At 44.6% G+C, this 17,896-nt stretch overlaps 2 protein-coding genes across 3 annotated transcripts in view; one reads left to right on the top strand and one right to left on the bottom strand.

Annotated features, from left to right (window-relative positions):
- KDM2B (lysine demethylase 2B) overlaps positions 1–5,665 on the bottom strand; it is a 113,729-nt gene extending 108,064 nt beyond the window's left edge. The window contains exon 1 of the mRNA XM_032127985.1: positions 5,636–5,665. Coding sequence (XP_031983876.1) covers positions 5,636–5,650 — 15 coding nt within the window. The 5' untranslated portion in view covers positions 5,651–5,665. The remainder of the gene's footprint in view (positions 1–5,635) is intronic.
- On the top strand, positions 307–17,823 carry ORAI1 (ORAI calcium release-activated calcium modulator 1). Of its 2 annotated transcripts, none has more exons than XM_032128003.1 (2): positions 307–4,114; positions 14,543–17,823. In XM_032128003.1, exons 1-2 carry the CDS (start codon positions 4,094–4,096, stop codon positions 15,107–15,109), a joined length of 588 nt encoding a protein of 195 aa, XP_031983894.1. In that variant the 5' UTR covers positions 307–4,093; the 3' UTR covers positions 15,110–17,823. The 2 variants fall into 2 exon arrangements, with proteins under 2 accessions (XP_031983894.1, XP_031983893.1); XM_032128002.1 differs by lacking the exon at positions 307–4,114 and adding an exon at positions 6,492–6,777.
- Positions 17,824–17,896: the final 73 nt, after the last annotated feature.

The raw sequence follows: 17,896 nt of genomic DNA, 5'->3' as shown, positions 1-17,896 counted from the left end.
CCCGGAACGTAAACAGCGGCGGGGCCGGGGGGGTGGCGGGGGGGCGGACCGGGGACACGGCGCGGTACCGGCGCTGGGCTGGCCGGGGCGGGCGGGGTTGATGTCCGGGGGCACGGCACAGGACCGGCGCTGGGCTGGCCGGGATGGGGAGAATGTCCGGGGTACCGGGGCGGTACCGGCGCTGGGGTGGCCGGGATGGGGGGCTGGGTGGGATACCGGGGCGGTACCGGCGCTGTGCTGGTCGGGATGGGGGGCTCGCCGGGGTACCGGGGCGGTACCGGCGCTGGGCTGGCCGGGATGGGGGGCTGGGTGGGATACCGGAGCGGTACCGGCGCTCTGCTGGCCGGGGTACCGGGGCGGTACCGGCGCTGTGCTGGCCGCCGGCCCCGCCGTGCGGTGTTCGGTCACGAGTGCGCGGCACGCAGGCGCTGAGCGGCAGCGGGGGGACGGGGACGGGGCCCCACAAAGGCGAGGACGGTCCCTGGGTTGGTACCGCAGCCCCCGCGACGTGCCCGAAGAGTTGAGCGGTTCTGCTCAACCGGGGGGTAATTTGAGCTCCGCGAGTGTGTCCGACCCCAACGGCGTAAAGCCGGGGTAAAGAGTGGGGAATTAATGTAGCAACACTTGAAAATAATCTTATAATACACGGACTTGGGGTTAATTGTGGTGTTGGCTTCGCTCCGTGCCTGTGCCACATGTGCGGAGCAGCTCGGCGCGAAAAGCGCACCCCGGCTGGTGCCGGCACCGCTCCCGGCACTGCACCCACGTGTCTTGTGAGAACGGGTCATAAAATCTAGAATGTATGGTAAACGGTGTTAAACAGGTGTTAAATAAACCAAAATTGCCTTTGCAATATGCATGTACAACAGGCAGTTAGAAATCGCATGAAAAAGTAGGTAAAAATGCTATAAAGTAGCTGCTGATACAAAAAACCTGCAGGATGGAAATCCTGCAGTTCCTAAAACTATCGGCGGGTCTCATTTCTACAACACCCACTAACATCTACTCTAAATTGATGCTGAGCAAGTATTGGGACCATCTGATTGCAATAGCAGGGTCAGAGTGCAGGTTTTGAACAGCCCCCAGGTTCCACAGCGTGGCTCCTCTCTGAAGTGACATCCTTTACTCCCCATCCACACCCCCAGAAAGGGAACATCAAAGGGTACCCAAACCCAGGGTCGGGGTTGATGGCTTTGGCAGTGCTCCTCTGGTTTGCTTTTTGCAATCAGTTAAGCGTCCTAGGTACTATATGAAATATATTAAGTGTTAATGCAAAATTTAAAACACATTAAAATTCAACTTTGCAGGCCTTGCCGTTGATCTCTTTGGAACGATCCCTATTTTAATGATCCATGATGCATGGATAAAAGCAGGAGAGGACAGAGTTCTAACAGGATTTAAGGCAGCGAGCTTCTCCTTCTGAATCTGCCAAGAACTGTTTGCAGAATCTTGAAAAATTATGTAGTCTTTCTCTAACATCTCCCTATTTGCAGATGATTGAACTTTATTATGGTATGGAAGTGTTTTATAGCCTATATATTGAAGTGTGGATTCCAGATGTCTGTTGGAGCAAGTGCATTATTAATCCATAATCCTGAGGAGATATATACATATCTCGACCTTTCAGCCAAGATTACTCAATCTTAAAATTAAATACATGTGTACATCTGTAGGATTGAGGTCAGAATACAAGATAAATGGATGTTACTAGAGAATCATCAGACAAAAAACACATCATCCATCCATGCTGCAAAAGTCCACCAAAAGAGACAGAACAGAGACATAAAAGAAAATCAACTCATTTTTCTAAATATTTTTTTTCGGACATGGACAATCTGAGACTCTTGGTGTATCAAGCAAACCCACCAAGGACTGTATCCATCACATACACCTGGAAACACCAGAGCACATTTTGGAAGTGTGGAAATAAATGTTTCAGAAACAACACAATATCTATCTATAGATCTCCAAAAATAGAAAACACTTTTTAAACCTTGTTTTAAGACAGAAGTGATACCTATTCAACTACAGTTCATTATACCATGGAAATAATCTGTGTGTCAATAACAAAAAACCTATCCCAAACTTAAAAGAACTGGGAAAAAAAAAAAAAGGATGGGAATGGGAATGTGTAGGCTGTGGATGCTAAGAATATCCATATCCACAGCTGCATTAGACAGGATAAAAACATTTAGAAGCAATATTAAATTCCCATGCTTATTGCTGGCTGATGAGGGTTGGGGCTGATTTCTCCTCTGAGCAGATTATGGCACAGTTTTCCAACAATGCCCAGAGCTGAGCCCCATCAGGCAGTGCTTGGAAACAGGACAGCCCAGGGCTGACACAAGGCTGGCCTTAATCACAGTCAAAAATATGGGAAAAACACACCAACATTGTGATGCAGTGTCAAAACCACAGCATCAACTGTGGAAAGGGAGTGGTGGTTATTGGAAAGGGGCTAAGCTGAACTCTTTGAAAAAAACTCTAAAACTTTTTTTTTTGCTAGACATTAATGTAGCTTAAATTATTTAAGATCTAATCATTCCAAGGCGCTGGATCCTGACCTCGTTAGCTTGGAACTGGGAGTTGTCATTTAATTAATGTTGTGCGGCAGGGCTCATGCTGAAACCAGAGCTGAAGTGCTGTGCTTGGGAAAGCTGTATGAAGACATGGAATCATTTCACCCCACTGAGCTTTAAAACAGTTACTTCCCATTGCATAGAATGGACCGGACTAATCTTAAAACATTTTTGAAAATACTGTTTATCCTGTACGATCTACCATTCTATACTTTACCTTGGGTCAAGATTGAAGATGAGATATTTAACTATTTCACTGTTTTATGAAGGAAGCTGAAATACCATTTTTCTAGACATGGCAGATCAAAATCTTTCCTCTGCAGAAATTCCATCAACTAAACATTAAGCTCTACTTCAGATGAGATTTGCAAAGATGTTTCCTTTAGCCTCCCTAGGACTGCTGGCAAACCTTTATTTGCCTTTTGCAAGTTCAAATGTGTTGTTTTTAATGCAGATCTACCATGACTTCCACTTTGTGGTGGCTCGATTCGGGTTGGGTGCAGTAACAGGAACAAATGGAAGTGCTGATTTGCATGTGAAGCTGGAGATACGTTTTAGCAAAGCTGCTCTGCCGAGGGCAGCAGCTCGGTGTGCTCAGCACCGGATCACATTAATCACAGGGTACTCAGCGAACCTATTCAGCCTCCTACAGAAAATACAGAAGTACATTTTTAGCAGAAAAAAAGAACTGTGAGTATCCTTGTGACAGTGTACAGATTTCTCAGGGCTTTCTGGAAAGAAACTTGGACTTCTGCCACCTGCTCCGATTGTGTTCATGCATAAATGATCCAGAGAACGGGTTGACATTACCTCTAATTAGGGGTAATAACAGCCTGCTGCTGAAAGGGCCCGTTCCCTTTCTCTTGCATCCCTCACTTTCCTGCAGTAGGTCTGATGTTGGTGCAGCCACGGGGCGAGTCAGTTCAGTGACCTGATCCGGCAGAAAACTCAGCCATTAAGAAAAAAATATGTATTTATTTCATTAGGTCAATCCACTGAAGCTCTGTAGCCATTTGATCGGTGCAATCCACAGGCTGGAGAGGGCTGAGATGAAGGGAGAGGGCAGGATACACCCTTTTGGTGGCCTTCCGCAATTGCACGGGTCACAGGTGACAGCGAACTCCGGCTCTGAGCCCCAGCGTGACTTCAGAAGAACTCCCTGAAGCATTTCTAAGAGTTAATTAAGCATGGCTGACTCTTATAGTTTCAGCTAACTCTAGAGTGGCAGTGTAGAGGTGTGTCATAATGAGTAATAGAGTTGGAAATAATTTATCCTGTTTAGTTTGTACCTCAGATGGAGCTGTAAAATGGAACAGAAAGGGAAAAGGGTGCATGCTGTGATCTTCATGTTTTAGTTGCAGAAAGAAGGCTTGATTCTTAATGTATGTTTTTCTGCTTAACAAACCGTTTTTTCTTTTCTTTCTTATAGGAAAGGAATGTTTATTTCATAGCTACAACGCCGAGGCTTGGAAGCTCAAAATGACACATGGGTCTGGTTTGGAAAAGGGCATGAGATGAGATGCTTCTCTGATTCTGTAGGTCCTTTTTCATACTGTTTCTCTGAATGAAATACAAACTCAGCCGTACATCAGTGTTTAACGTTGTTGTATCTTTCAAAGCCTTTTCCAATAAACAGAAGTAAGAGTGATGGACTGAAAAATAGACCAACAGTGAGTTCAAAGAGTCTATTTTAATACAATTATTTAGAAAGATACTTGAAGTCCTTGTCAGATGTATGTCTCTTGCAGGTGGTTTTTTTTAGGGAAATCTGATTTTAGGGAACAGGTCCAGACCTAGGTGTTATTAGTGCAGTAGTAATCCCTCATGATGTTACAGTTCAACCATAATTTTGCACAGAAACAAGACGAAATAGTGAACAATCAATGTTGGTTATGTACATGTACATAAACATTTGTCATGAGCAGCAATGCAAAATATTTTTAAATATATGATTCCATAGGAACTAAATGACAGAGACTTAAATGTTTGTTTGAGATACGGAGGAAGTTCTAGTTACTGTTTTTTGATGGTTGTCATATCTCCCAAGAAAAAAGTGACAAAGAAATCACAATGGGTTTGTTCCTCATTGCTTTGCAATGTGGTGCTCAGACTTAGCCTCAGGCACCAGTGGGAGACACAGAGAATGTTGATTGTGGGGTGAGGACTTCTGTTCTGTTTTTTTGGGTTTTTTAAAATAATTAAAGCACACCAAAGAAAGAGTAATGTTTTATAATCACAGAATCTTTTATGTTGGAAAAAACCTTTAAGATCATCAAGTCTAACCACAAACCTAACAGTGCCAAATCTGCCTCTAAATTTTAACTTATGCTGGACTTCCACTCAAATGGATCCTACACAGCAGTATGGTCACCCAAAAAAAGAGAAAGAAGGCGGTCAACATTCCGTGGAGTCAGTGAGAGAACAGCAAAGGCTTTTATGGAAAGACTAAGTCAAACTCTTTCTTCCACTGAGGTGTTTTAATGCCCCTGTAGATAAAAATCTCACCCGAAGTTGTTTATAACAAGAGGACTGTGTTTATTTCCTGAGAAGGGAATGAGATCAGATCTACATGGTACAGGGAATGCCTCTGAAGACTTCAAATCGTTAAGACTATTTTTCTTGGATGTTTTCGCTACATCTTTTTAAAAATAATGCCTTGTACATGAAAAGCATCAAGTGACCTTGTTGGTTTAGATTGTCAGTCCCTTTGCTGCGCTTAAGTAAGTGAAGGACCTTGCAAATCAGAAAGGTGTGAAGAGAAGAAAAAAGCAAAGACAATGTGCTGTGATTTTCCTACTTGTAAGTAAGGTGGAAAATGTCAAAACAATACAAACTAGCGGTTCTTTTGATTGCTAATGGAACTAGCATGGATTCATCTCCTAGGCGACCATCCATGTTCCTGTTAATAGTAAAAGTATCCTTGTCCAGCAATATTTGTACTTTTAAAATCCTATTTTTCTTAACTACAAATTGAGAGCAACAGGTTTGTTTCTTACACATCCCTTAAGCCTCCTGATGCACAAATTTGATGTGGCACAAGCAGCATTTTGCCTCACCTTTTCAGAAATCATCTTCAGAACTGTGCCAAGTGTTCGCTAGGGAGTTCTGCTCTACGCCTCACTTTTCCCTCTGTAAAACACGGAAAAAATAAATTATGGTTTAAAGGGTTTATGTGAACCTGGTAATAAAAGATGTTTCAACACTGGCATGTGTAGATGTTGAAATCTTCTGCTTAATCAACCTTATCAACTGCTTGCTAATAAAGGCAGGTTTATCAAAGAGCTCTTGGCCTACAAAATGTTGCAAAACACCTGAACTACGTGACAAAAGGTTAGGTGCATCAATTTTAACTGGAAGCGAGGGTGGATGCTTTGGCCAGTCTGGATCCACAGGACAGGTGTCGGTTAAATGTTTAAGCATTTCAGGACAGGAGGCTACATAAGGAGGAGGTTGAGGCACGGCTTTGTGTTTTGTTCTGAGGGAAGTGTTGCAGTGGGACACCCCATCCTGTCCGCTGGGGAGCGCAAGGGCTCCCGCACCGGGCTGAGGGGGCACAAACCCACCGGAAGCGACAGATTCCCGTCAGCTGCACTCCAGCTGAGCTGCTCACCCGGGGAACGCGCGGGGGGCTCCAGCGGGGGCTCCAATCGGGGCTCGGGGCGGGGCTCCAGCAGCGGCTCGACCCCACAGCTCCGCCAGGGCCTCAGCGCCCTCAGGGCCCGGGGCCGCAGCTCTCCCGCCGCGGCGCCCCCTGGTGGCGGGCGGCGCCCCCGGGGCACAGCGCCCGCCTGGGCTGAGCCTCGAGGCTGCCGGGAAGCGGCGGCGCGCGGCGGGCCCGGGGGCGCGGCCGGGCGGCGAGGGCCAATGGGGCGCGGCGGGGCGGGGCCGGGCCGGGGCGCGCAGGCTCGCGGGGCGCGCGGCGGGCGCGGCCCCGGCCCGCCAGAGCCGCGCTGCCGCCATGGGGTGTTAGCGCGGCCGGGCCCGCTGTGCTGGAGAGAGCCGCCACCTCCCGCCGGCCCCGCTCCGCCTCGCCTCGCCTCATCTCACCTCGCCTCGCCCCGCTCCGCTCCTCCGCCCCGAGCCCATGAGCCTGAACGAGCACTCGATGCAGGCGCTGTCCTGGCGGAAGCTCTACCTGAGCCGCGCCAAGCTGAAAGCCTCCAGCCGCACCTCCGCGCTGCTCTCCGGCTTCGCCATGGTGAGCGCCCGGCCTGGCCCGGCGGGCAGGGGGGTGGCACGGGGCCGGCAGCGCTGCCGCAGCTTCTGTTTCTCCGGCCGGAGCCCACTGCGGGGAGGACGGGGGAGCCGGGCCCGGCCCGGGCGCTGCCCCCGACGCGGCGTGTGGCACCTGGGGCGGCGGGGAGCGGGGCGGGCGCTGCTGCCGCCGCCCCGGAGCGCCCGGCCAGCCCCGGGCAGAGGGAGCAGCGCTCCCGGCAGTTCGTTTCGGTAGCTCGTTTGTTTTGGAGCGCTTCATGGCACGAGTTCAGAGCTGCCTCTCGGCTTTTATCTCCGCCAGATAGTGCAAGATTTGTTTGATTGTTACATATTTCCCCCGCGGAGGATGCTCGGGACCGCAGAAGCCGCGGTGCCCGCCGCGTGTACCGTGGGCAGCTCCCCGGGGCGCTGAGTGCGGCGTCACCGTGCCGTGTTTCGGGGTGTCGGGAGCGAAGGGGCCGCGCACGGAGCCCCGCGGCGCTGCCCGGGTTGCGGGGCTTCCATGCCGCTCTTCTCCCAGACCGCGCGCCTTGCGCTGCGAGGGCAGGGGCAGCTCTTGCACTGGACCTGCTTTTAGATAACCAAGAAATACAACTGATTAAAGTTGGTGGTGCCACTCAGACTCATCCATCGTCAGTCCTTTGCAGTTGAGAGGTTTCTGGTTTTTATTTAAGGAAAACTAGGGTGTTGCTTAGTTTGGAGTGTTTTGCGTGGTTTAGAAACAGTTTTTTGTTCGTGTGTGTTTTCTTTCGAGTTTGATGTGAAGCACAGTGTAGTAGCCCGAATTGTGTCATATGGAAGCTCCATTTAGTTTGAAATACAGTAACTCACAGACTTCCTCATCTGCCCAGACCTCTGACATGCAAAGCTGCAAACTCTGTCCTCGGCCCCTTTATGCAGCTGTTACGAATCCTTCACGGTTTATAAATTCGGAATTTCACTCCTCTGACTCGCTTTAGTTTGATTTTTTGCCCCGCTTGTAACAAACTGAACATTTTCAGCCGTTGAATCTACTCCTTTCCAGAGCCATTGTTCCAATGATGCTGTTGGAAAACACAGCAGCCTCCTGACGGTCAAATAAATGTCACTGTCCTCCTTCAATGGCTAAAAACAGACCACAACTCTTCGGGAGGTGGTGGAGTGCTGCTCGTTTGACTGACAGGCAGCTGTGTTCATGCGTTTGAGTCGGTTCTCCTGGGGTAACACGCATCCGGCAGGGAGCTCACAAGCTGCTTCTGATAATGAGTTTTCCTTGTTGAACACTCGTTCTGCCGTCTCAGAGCAGTTTGAGGCTGCTTGAGTCAGGCCTCTACGTAGAGAGAGAACATGGGAAAAAAGTAGTTTGTTGGGTTTTACAGATTTTCTTTTAAGGGAGGGTGCATCTCAGTTAATGTAAATCCTATTATTTTAAGGTCATACTCAATGTCTTGAATTCCTTTGGGTTTTCTCTAAATATATGGTATGCGGACTCTCAAAATCCGTGGATGCATGAGGTGAGGCTTCTGCTTGTTTCTCAATTCTTTAGAATTCTGGGGGATCAGTCTCCTGCTGTTGAAAACCGCTGCTTTTGAATTTGTTGCTTACAGTATTTCAGGAAAAAGCCACTTTGTTTCAATTAACAAAATCTCTAATTGCCAGGAATGTTACATGTGAACATTCATGTTTTAGTTTTTCCAAGCTCCCCCTCAAAAAAATCCACTTCTTTTCTTCCTTTAACGAGTTCAGTGTGGAAATCCACCCCTAGTCTCTTCAGTTGTGCACTGACAGACCTAGTCCTACTCCTCTAGCCAAGACTTCCTAATCGAATTTCAGAAGAGATGAGTTAAATTTCGAATATTTTTAGATTTCTTTTAAAAACTTTGTTTATCTTTCAGAGTTGTCCCTCTGCCTTGAAAAGCTGAGCTGTTTTGCTGTCACGCCTGTGCATTGTTTACCAACTGCAGTTCTTTGGCACCTGATACTTGAACAAAATGCTGCTGAAGTACAGTCTAGTCTTGGACCAAAGCTGACAACAGCAATGAAGGGTCATTGTTCCTCTCTTTTCCTTATCAGGCAAGGAAGAAAGAGGTTAAGTGACACATCCAGGACCACCCAGTGAATTGATGGGAATTGTCAGGAGTGGAGTGTGCTGGTTTCCATGCCAGCCCCACTGATCCTTGCTCTTTGATTAGACAGTACTTGCGTCCTCTAGTAAAAACTAAGTTTATCTCCGCTGAACTGTTCCCTTTTTTTGGACTATTTTTGTGTCAAACTGCAGCCATTTTGCGAAGTTTATTCCCTCAGGATTGGTGATGTATACCCTGGTGGAATGAGGCATGCCAAAGGCAAGGGATCGCTCAGACAGTGAGGTGGAGTATGAAATGCTCAGCCAGGTTTCAAACCCTGAAGTGTTATGTTTCCTCAGAAAATATTAAAAACCTGTTTTACAATTAGTTTTGTTTCAGACATCAGGATTTGCTACTATAAGTGAGCTTCAGAAACAGTTGTAGGGGCTGGTGATGGCAACTGATGTGAGAGCTGAGCTCCCCCCAGTAAACCTGAGCATTTTTTTCACTCAGGTTTCCATGGATGCTGTCATCCAGTGCCACATGTCCAAGGGAAAATCCATGAAGTTTATAATCTTCATTTAGTATACTTTTCCAATTTATGGAGCCAGCAAGTAATATCACCCCCCTAAATTAATTGTTAGAGGTAAAGAAAGAAATTGTACATTGTAGGGTGTGTGTAGTCCATGAAAGAATGGAGGATTCCTTCCATACATCACATATTTCTCACTTCTGTATTAGAGCCCAGATATTGTTGCGTGATCTTCCCTCTCATGCCTGGCTTTATCTGTTTTTATTTCTCAATCCAGTTTATTTGAATGTGGGAAATAGTTTGCAGATTGTATCCAACACTGCAAGCACCAGCTCATCTGCACCTACAGCAGCAGAGTCAAGAGCTTCACAGTGAACAGGCTGCTGGCAGGTTATTTTTGTTTGAACAATTATTCTGACTTGGCATCATTTTGTCACCAGGGATACATCACACAGTAGCATGACAATGTCACAATATGGGAGTCAGAAATCGTAGGAAAGCTGTTAATTGCCAATAGTCATAAAACCAGAAGGCTCAACATCTCCTCCTGCCACCAGTTAAAAGCTTTGTGAAAAGAACTGAGTCAGAGTTAGGGGTCTGAATTATACACTGTGGTTGGCTTCCTTATATGTAGGATTCAGATGATGATATTTACTAGGCAGCAGTTTTCTTTTAAATCTCTCTAGTGATCCAGGCTGGCTGGGCTTTGACTAGATGGGGATATATATGCTTCAGATGTTGAATATCATCAAAGAATTGTCAACTCTTGCCTTTGAAATATGGCCCGTACGGTCTCCTGAAGACAGCTTCAGTCGTGTTCTGCAGAAGACTGACTGTGGTGATAAATATTTCTGAAACTGATTTCCATAACAGTTGATGCTGAGGTAAGGTTAGGTGGGACCTGGGGCCGCTGGTGTCAGAGCTGTACAGGTGCTCAACACAGCATTGTCCTTGTCCAGTAAAGGTCACTTTGCTTTTCTAAATACTGAAACAGTGTCTATAGAAGTTTTTTAGCGGCATGTAGCTGGGTTGCTGGTAGAATAACATGAAACAATGGCATTTTGTAACCTGCAGGAAAGAGGCCCAGTTTTGTGGTTTCTGCTTCCATGTAGCCTTCTGTAATGCTACTGCACTTACAGGTTAGAGCTGTGCTGGAGAATCTTCCCCCACACAAGAAGTTTCTTTTATTCCAGTCACGAAAGGGAAGTTTTGTGCCTCCTTTGAACATCCCTGTCTCAAGGTTATAGACAAGCAAAGTAGGCAGTGTGGAGTATTTGGGGCTCTTGCTGTTCTGTCTTGGAGCAGCTGTAAGTGGCTGCTGTAGTTTGGAGGATGTAAAGGGGATACTGAGCCTCTGGATAACCTGAACTTGTACTTACTGAATAGATTTGGTGTAAGTTACACTGCGTGGAGGGGTGCTACCTCCTCAAGATGCATTTGCTCCAATCACACGGGTATTGCCTTTTCTTGTTTGCTAGCAAAATAAAATGAAATCCTATATTTGTATTCCAGTGTCAGCATCAGCAAATATTAATGTGTTTTGCCATTCTGCAGCATACAGTAATCTGCAGTCAAGATCCTGGACTAATAAATGATGCTTAGTTTCCCTTCTGTATGAAACCAGTAAATAAGATCATTATTTTGACTTATCTGTTTTTAATTTCCTGTAAGTTATTCTGGCTCATACAGAGTCTCTGTATGAGTTGTTTATAACTCTTTATGAATGGTGCAGACAGTCTGTGAGAGCCTGGCTCTGCGCCTCTGCCTCTGGAGTGAATAGTAGTCAGGAAAACAGGGAGCCAGCCAGAGGAGCTGATTCCCAGTGATGCTGTGACACTCGGCTCCTTATTGAGTTTCCTCTGTGGTCCCACCCATAGACAAGCAATGATGGATGGACCCTCAAAAATGCAGTTGTGATATTTGATCAACACAGCTTTCTTTTCAGCCATTCCAGTGCTAGACTGTATAAAATGCAGTCCCAGTTCAGGGTTATGTTCCCACCAACCTGAGCTCAGAGGCATCTTTGTGGGGAAGGGGAAGAAAGGAAGTCATCTATAAATTATAGCTCATAGATAATACAGATTTACTTGAGATAAAGCTTTTTATTTCCTTTTCTCTACAGCACTGTCTACTGATTCTGAAAAAGCTGTAAGCCTGTGATTTTAATTTAAAAGCAGGGGCTTTATTTAAGCCCCTCTGGTCGAATAAGACATGAGAGCATTATGAATAAGTAAGTGAAATGAACTTGGTCAAGGTATTATACTTTAAAAGAAGTGCAGATTCTTCTAGAGGGCAAGTTGTTAAATTTTTTGCACTGTGGTACTAATGAGGCTGCTGTGACTGAAATCCAGGACTGTTGAAGGCTTAACAAGGTTATGTGCCAGAATTCAGTTATCTTCTGAAAACATCTGAATACCCACTGTTTTTAGGCTTATGAGAGCTTCAGTCTTGTGTCTTGGTGCCATGAGTCCTTTAGTTTTGTCAAGAAGCTGTACTTCAGATGTACAGCTTTGGCAAGAGCCATAGTAAATCTGTCAGTCATATCTGTAGGATGATCTGAAGTTAAAGTTAGCTCTTCTTTGAACCAGGGATTAGCCCAGATGACCTCCTGAGGTGTCTTCCAGCCCGTGTTACACTGTGACTACGCAGCAAGGCCGGGCACTTGCAGCATGGCAGCTGCACAGTCAAATCATGCAGCAAATGCTCAGAGAAGCTTTGAAAGTGGTGAAGGAGAAGGTGCTAAAAGTGTTGTATTGGAAAGTGTGCAGCCATTGACGACAGTTCCTGCCCTGAGCAGCTCTTCTGAACAAGTAGAGCAGGAACATATCCTGCCTAGAACATCAGCGTGTACCTGTGAGTTCAGGCTTTATATAAATTTGGATCATATCAGATGACCTCACCAGGGCCCTGTTCTTGCAGGTATTACTTTACAAGAGCAGTTGTGATCTGTTTATTTTGAAATTGCAGCATGAGCAAAGGAGGGAAGAACTTCTGACACTGCATCATTGTTAGAAAACAGGCACAGGCCCTCATGGTGAAAAATGAAGCTTTTTGTTTTAGGTGCCTGGCTCAAGCTTGGCCCAGGAAGTAAACTCAGAGTTGAAAAGAGTTGGCAGCTTTTCTGCTAGTTTACACTGAAAGAGTTCCCAAATTAGCTTCACTGAGAGTTTGAGGAGACAGAAAACATGAACTGATTTTTCACTTATGGGTCAGGCTGTCTGCCAGACATGAACACAAGGTGTTCAAAATCAGATGCTTGATATCATTACTATGGAGGCATTGATTAATGGAAATACAAAATGTCTTCAATATTTGGTAAACTAAATACATCAGTTCTTAAAAGAAAATAAAGTCTTCCTCTCATGAAGCTCTTTAGTGCCATGTTTATGTTATCATACTAAGTACTAGGATAAAGGATTAAAGTGTCTTGCCATGCTTTGAATCTAGGAACAGCAGAAGACTTACAAGAAAAATCTTTACGTACGAAAATGAATCCTCAGTGGTGAAGGATTGCAATTGTTCTGTGAAAAACACAGGAAGCCCAACATCCCACGAGTATGTTGGGACTTAACAAGCAATCTTGCAGAAGAGAGACCTGACAAGCAAATGCTTATCCTCTCAAATGTGAAGTTTCCCACAGCTGAAAAATGGTATTTTTAAATCCTTGAGCAAGGACTGTATGTGCATTAATATAACTTCTTGTTGAGTTTCTTGTAACACGTGGAAACTGCTTACTAGTTGGCTGGGTGGTTAGGCTTATGACAATAAAAGCTTTCAATAAAGGAATTAAAAAATTGGCAAATGGCCTCAAATGCCTGTTGAAACATGTCTGAGCAAAACCCTGGGTTGCCTTAATATATTGGGTGCATTAGTGATTCAGAGTTCTGGTGTCCTGGAACATACATAAGAAGATGGGATCCAGGACTAGGTTAGCCTGGCTCAGCTCTTGCAAAATAGTGAGGTTTGAATGTTCCTGCTGCTTTTGCAGCTGTCTTTGGGCCCTAGTTTCCATGCCTCCCTGCATCCATATCACTCATGAATTTTTCTTCCTATCAGCTTGATGTGCTTATATTTCAGATTGGTGTCAGGTTTTTTCCTCTGCATTTTACCTGTATTTTGTCTGTTTAATGAGTTCCTTTGAGAAAGAGCACTAAATGTGGAGACCGTGGTGCATCATTTCCTCTTTGGAACTGTCCTTTGTCTGAAAGGCAAATTTACCAGGAAAGATCATTTCAGGAGAGCTGTTGGGATTGATGTCACTCATCAATTGCACATATGCATAAAACCACCTGGCAGTTTTTAAACCAGTTAAAAGGCATTCTAGTTCATTTGCTTTATCAGAAATATCCCAGCTGGTTTTATGAGTTTCCTAGTGCTGTTATTGAATGCTGATTTTTTTACTCCTTAGGCAAAAACATGCTTGGAGATCTAAGATTATAAAAGGGCATGGCCGCATATGGTAGTGGAAGGCTGGAGCATCTTCATGAGTAGCCTCATCTTTGGGGGAGCAATGATGCCTGGGAGCACTGTGTTATCTTTTCTGGAGACATTGTCTTTCCTCCAGCTTCTTAACAGGCTTGCTTGGCTGCCATGGGCATTTTGGAGACTTTCATGTTGTGAATCTGTGTTCCAGAGTCTGCTTAAATACTTCAATGAAAGAATCTAGCTGAGAACTCCATGGAAAGGTGATCTTTCTCATGAAAGGTTTCTGCACTTTAGAACTTAAACCCAAATATCCAAGGAGAAAGGACCACTGAGGCTGTTTCAGCAGTTCCCTGCCTTTGCAGCCTTTTGTATTACACTTCAAAAGACTTTGTAAGTGAAAGATCAAAAGCTGCGTCTTCAATTTAACATAAAAGAAGAAATATTTCACTTGAGTGCAAGTATGCTGCTCATAAGGGTCAGCTGTTTTGCTGGCATGAGCTGGAGGTGGCAAGGTGGTTGTGGGTTTGCTCTACAACAGAACAGTAAGTGTGAAAACAGTGGCCTTTGCTTGATAGCTCAGATGTAAACGTGGACCTCATGAAAAGGGTGCAGATTGACATGAAGAGGAATGTAAATTACTCTGTTTGGATCAGATGATCTTCCAGAAACATAGTGTAAACTTTGAATGACCTATAGTCAAATAATATATGATGTAGGTAACTGCATCTGTCTCCCTTCCTTTTCAGGTGGCTATGGTGGAAGTTCAGCTCGATGCAGAACACGACTACCCTCAGGGGCTCTTGATAGCCTTCAGTGCCTGCACGACTGTGCTTGTTGCAGTTCACCTTTTTGCGCTCATGATAAGTACCTGCATTCTTCCAAACATAGAGGCTGTTAGCAATGTGCATAACCTCAACTCTGTCAAGGAATCTCCTCACGAGCGTATGCACCGGCACATTGAGCTCGCATGGGCATTTTCCACTGTCATTGGGACTTTGCTCTTTCTTGCAGAGGTGGTGTTACTGTGCTGGGTGAAGTTCCTTCCTTTAAAGAAGAAAACTGACAGCACCCCACAGAGCAACAGTTCTACCATCACATCAGGACAGGCAGCAGCCATTGCATCGACGTCCATTATGGTGCCCTTTGGATTGATTTTCATTGTGTTTGCAGTCCACTTCTACCGGTCACTGGTGAGCCATAAAACAGACAGGCAGTTTCAGGAACTCAATGAACTTGCTGAATTTGCACGGCTCCAGGATCAGCTGGATCACAGAGGTGATACTGTCACCTCAGCCGTCACCAATTTTGCATAAACCTGCGCTTAAGAAGATAAACCCGCTATCCTGCTTCTGCCTTATGGTGACTCCCTGTGGATGAACTGGTCAAACTGCTGATTACCATTTAAAGAATAATTATAAATATTGTTCTAACCCTTTAGAGAAGGAAAAAATGTTCCTTTCATACAAGTTTTGCTATCTGAAGGAACGGAAGTTGGGGTGTGATTGCACTGTGTGTGCAGCCCTCCTCCTGTGATCACTGTCTCGCATCTTTCTCGTTAATGCTGAATGGTGGCTGTATAAATACATGGAAAATAACATTGTACATTTGGGTATTTGTTAGGCATGGATAGAGAAGTTGTGGGGTTTTTTTCTCTGTTTATCTGATGTTGGCATTTAGTAGAAGATACTGCTTGTCCTACCCATATTGCATGGCATGATACAAATTACTTGGGACATGCAGCAATTAGCGCTTGGTTTCAGCGCTAGCGCTGCTCTCCCTGGAAAGCTTGACAGATGGTAGGAGTGAAAGCTTTCCCACCACTTTCCCCAGTATGTTTTGCTGCCAAGTAATTATTACTTTGCTGATTTCTCCAGTGCCTTTTTCCCGTGGCACTTACACATTTTGTAACTTGCTAAACACCCAGGACTAGACTTACTGCAATGTGGTGTGGCCACATGAGTAGGAATGAGACTCAACTCTTCCGTGGAAGAAAATAAAAGCAATAACTGTTTTAAAGTTCTCATGAGCTGGCACATACTATCTGGAGAGATAGATTTGCCTGTTTCTCATTTAAGAATCTTTTTTAAAAAAGATGGAACTAGATGGAAATTATCACTGGATAATTTTTTTTTGCTTGAAAATCAGAACCACTGCTGTTTTTTTTCCAAGCCAAAGTAGTAATTATTTTATACTTTTATATTGAAAATATATTTTTAATAAACCCTCAGAAACAAGCAGCAAAAGGTGCTTTCTCTGTGTTGGATTCCCAAGTAATTAGCTATGCCTTGGTCTTCCCTGTTTAGAAAAGTGTTCTCCTTGCTGAAGTATTTAATAACTCATTATACATTTTTTGCTTCCAAAGGATCTGGAAGACAACTTTTCTTGATGTATATTTATTTATGGAAGTAGGTTATTTGTGATTAATATTGCTGCTTTCTTTCAGACACCTCTGTGACACCAAGGCTACTGTGTTGTTCATTTCCTCTCTAGGCAAAAACTTCCATTTGGTCTCCTAGGTAAGAGGCTTGTCCAAGAAAGATTCCAGCAGTTGTCCTGGGCTGCTTCAGTAATTCTGGCTATGTCTAGGAGTTGAATTTTTGGGAACACAGTTCTTCTATGGAGTAGCTTTGGGCTTTAATGGGTAAAAGCTGTTTTTTGAACACAAACTTGAGACAAGTTTCAAGCCAAAGGGAAGAAAACTTGACATCCCTGTCGTAGCTATCACTGTGGAATAGAAACCTGGGATTTTGCTGTGAGTCAGGAGGGACTGTGATAGTACAGTGAGCTGTGCCTAACAGCCTGGGCTGAACGTGGTCTCTCACACCAACCTCCATCTCAGGTTATCCCAACGTACTTGCAAACTGTGGGAAGTGCCTATGGAGTTCAGGTGCAGAGTGTGGTTACTACTGGAGCAGATGGGGACTGATCTCACCTGTCAGCAGCACTGCAGTGCAAAGTGCTGACAAGGTCACCTGTGGTGCCTTTGTATTCTAAAAACATAACTATAAAAAAAAAACACAACAAAAACCTACTGGGTTGTTTGGTTTTTCAGCAGCAGTCATGGTTCACAAGCAGCAAACAGCTTTCCACTTGGTGTTTTCACAGGTCCTGTCATACAGAGGCTAAACTGGATTTTCTCAGCTCTGCCATTACATGCTTCAAATATATTCTATTCCTAAAGTAAATCTGATGATGAGGATTGTAACTACAGGCTCACAGGTGCTCGTTCATGGAGCCCTGGAGGCATCGCTTTAGTAAAGGCAATAAGGAAGCAGCATTCCAAACCACAAAATCTTGGTAGTAGGCACAAAATGTATTTTCCCATCCTTTACTGGAATACTAGTTCTGTCTTGGGGAAACAGGCCCCTAAATGCCCCCACTAAAGGAAGAAAACCTGACTTGGTATTCACACTAGAGTAACTGATTGAAAGGGTGTGGTCAGGTGTAAAAATTTTACTTGTCTGTAAATTTTGTATTTAGAAGTTACATGGTTCTGAATGGATGTCCAGAAAATCAGTTTTCAAAGTTTATTTTGTAAAATTCCTTGCTGTCCTGGATAAGTAACTGAATTTCTCTTTGATTTGTGGATCTTTTACAACAGGACTGAGAAGTGTGGGGTTTTCTTGTTGTTTAAAAGATACAGAATTAGAAACTAGTGGGACAAGGTTATTTTTCGTTTTCTCAAGCTGGTAGGCTCTGAGCTAATGGCGCTGTTATTACAGCTAATTTTCTGACTATTTTCTGCACTTTAAGCCACGATATCAAGTATGTTTTTTCTCATTTTCCACCTGTGGAAATGGTCATGAAAGTTACACCTTGGGTACCTTCATGACTGTGTACCCAGGCAGTAACCAGACACAAACACGTGGATCTAAACATTGAGTGCACTTAAAATTTTTTTATCCCTTATTTATACTAACGGTGTTAGGCATTTACCTCAATCATTTTAAACATTGGTTATTGTATATCACTTATTTGGGTATAAAATACTTTCGTGAAATAAAATATACTCAATTGTTGCGGATTATTTGGTATCTAGAGGCCTAAAATATACTTGTTAACTGAAACATGAGCTGTTGTAACTTCAAAAGACATCTTGG

This window comes from Corvus moneduloides, chromosome 18 (genome assembly GCF_009650955.1).
Source record: "Corvus moneduloides isolate bCorMon1 chromosome 18, bCorMon1.pri, whole genome shotgun sequence".
Classification (NCBI taxonomy): domain Eukaryota; kingdom Metazoa; phylum Chordata; class Aves; order Passeriformes; family Corvidae; genus Corvus; species Corvus moneduloides.
The sequence above is the reverse complement of the archived record's forward strand: the minus strand, read 5'-3'. Positions and strand labels throughout refer to the sequence as shown.

What these genes read in the sequence shown, in the direction of transcription:
- ORAI1 (XM_032128002.1), top strand. Translation starts at nt 6,664, where the DNA reads ATGAGCCTGAACGAGCACTCGATGCAGGCGCTGTCCTGGCGGAAGCTC. An exon ending in TGCTCTCCGGCTTCGCCATG is followed by an intron (nt 6,778 to 14,542) that starts GTGAGCGCCCGG and finishes CTTCCTTTTCAG; the next exon opens with GTGGCTATGGTGGAAGTTCA.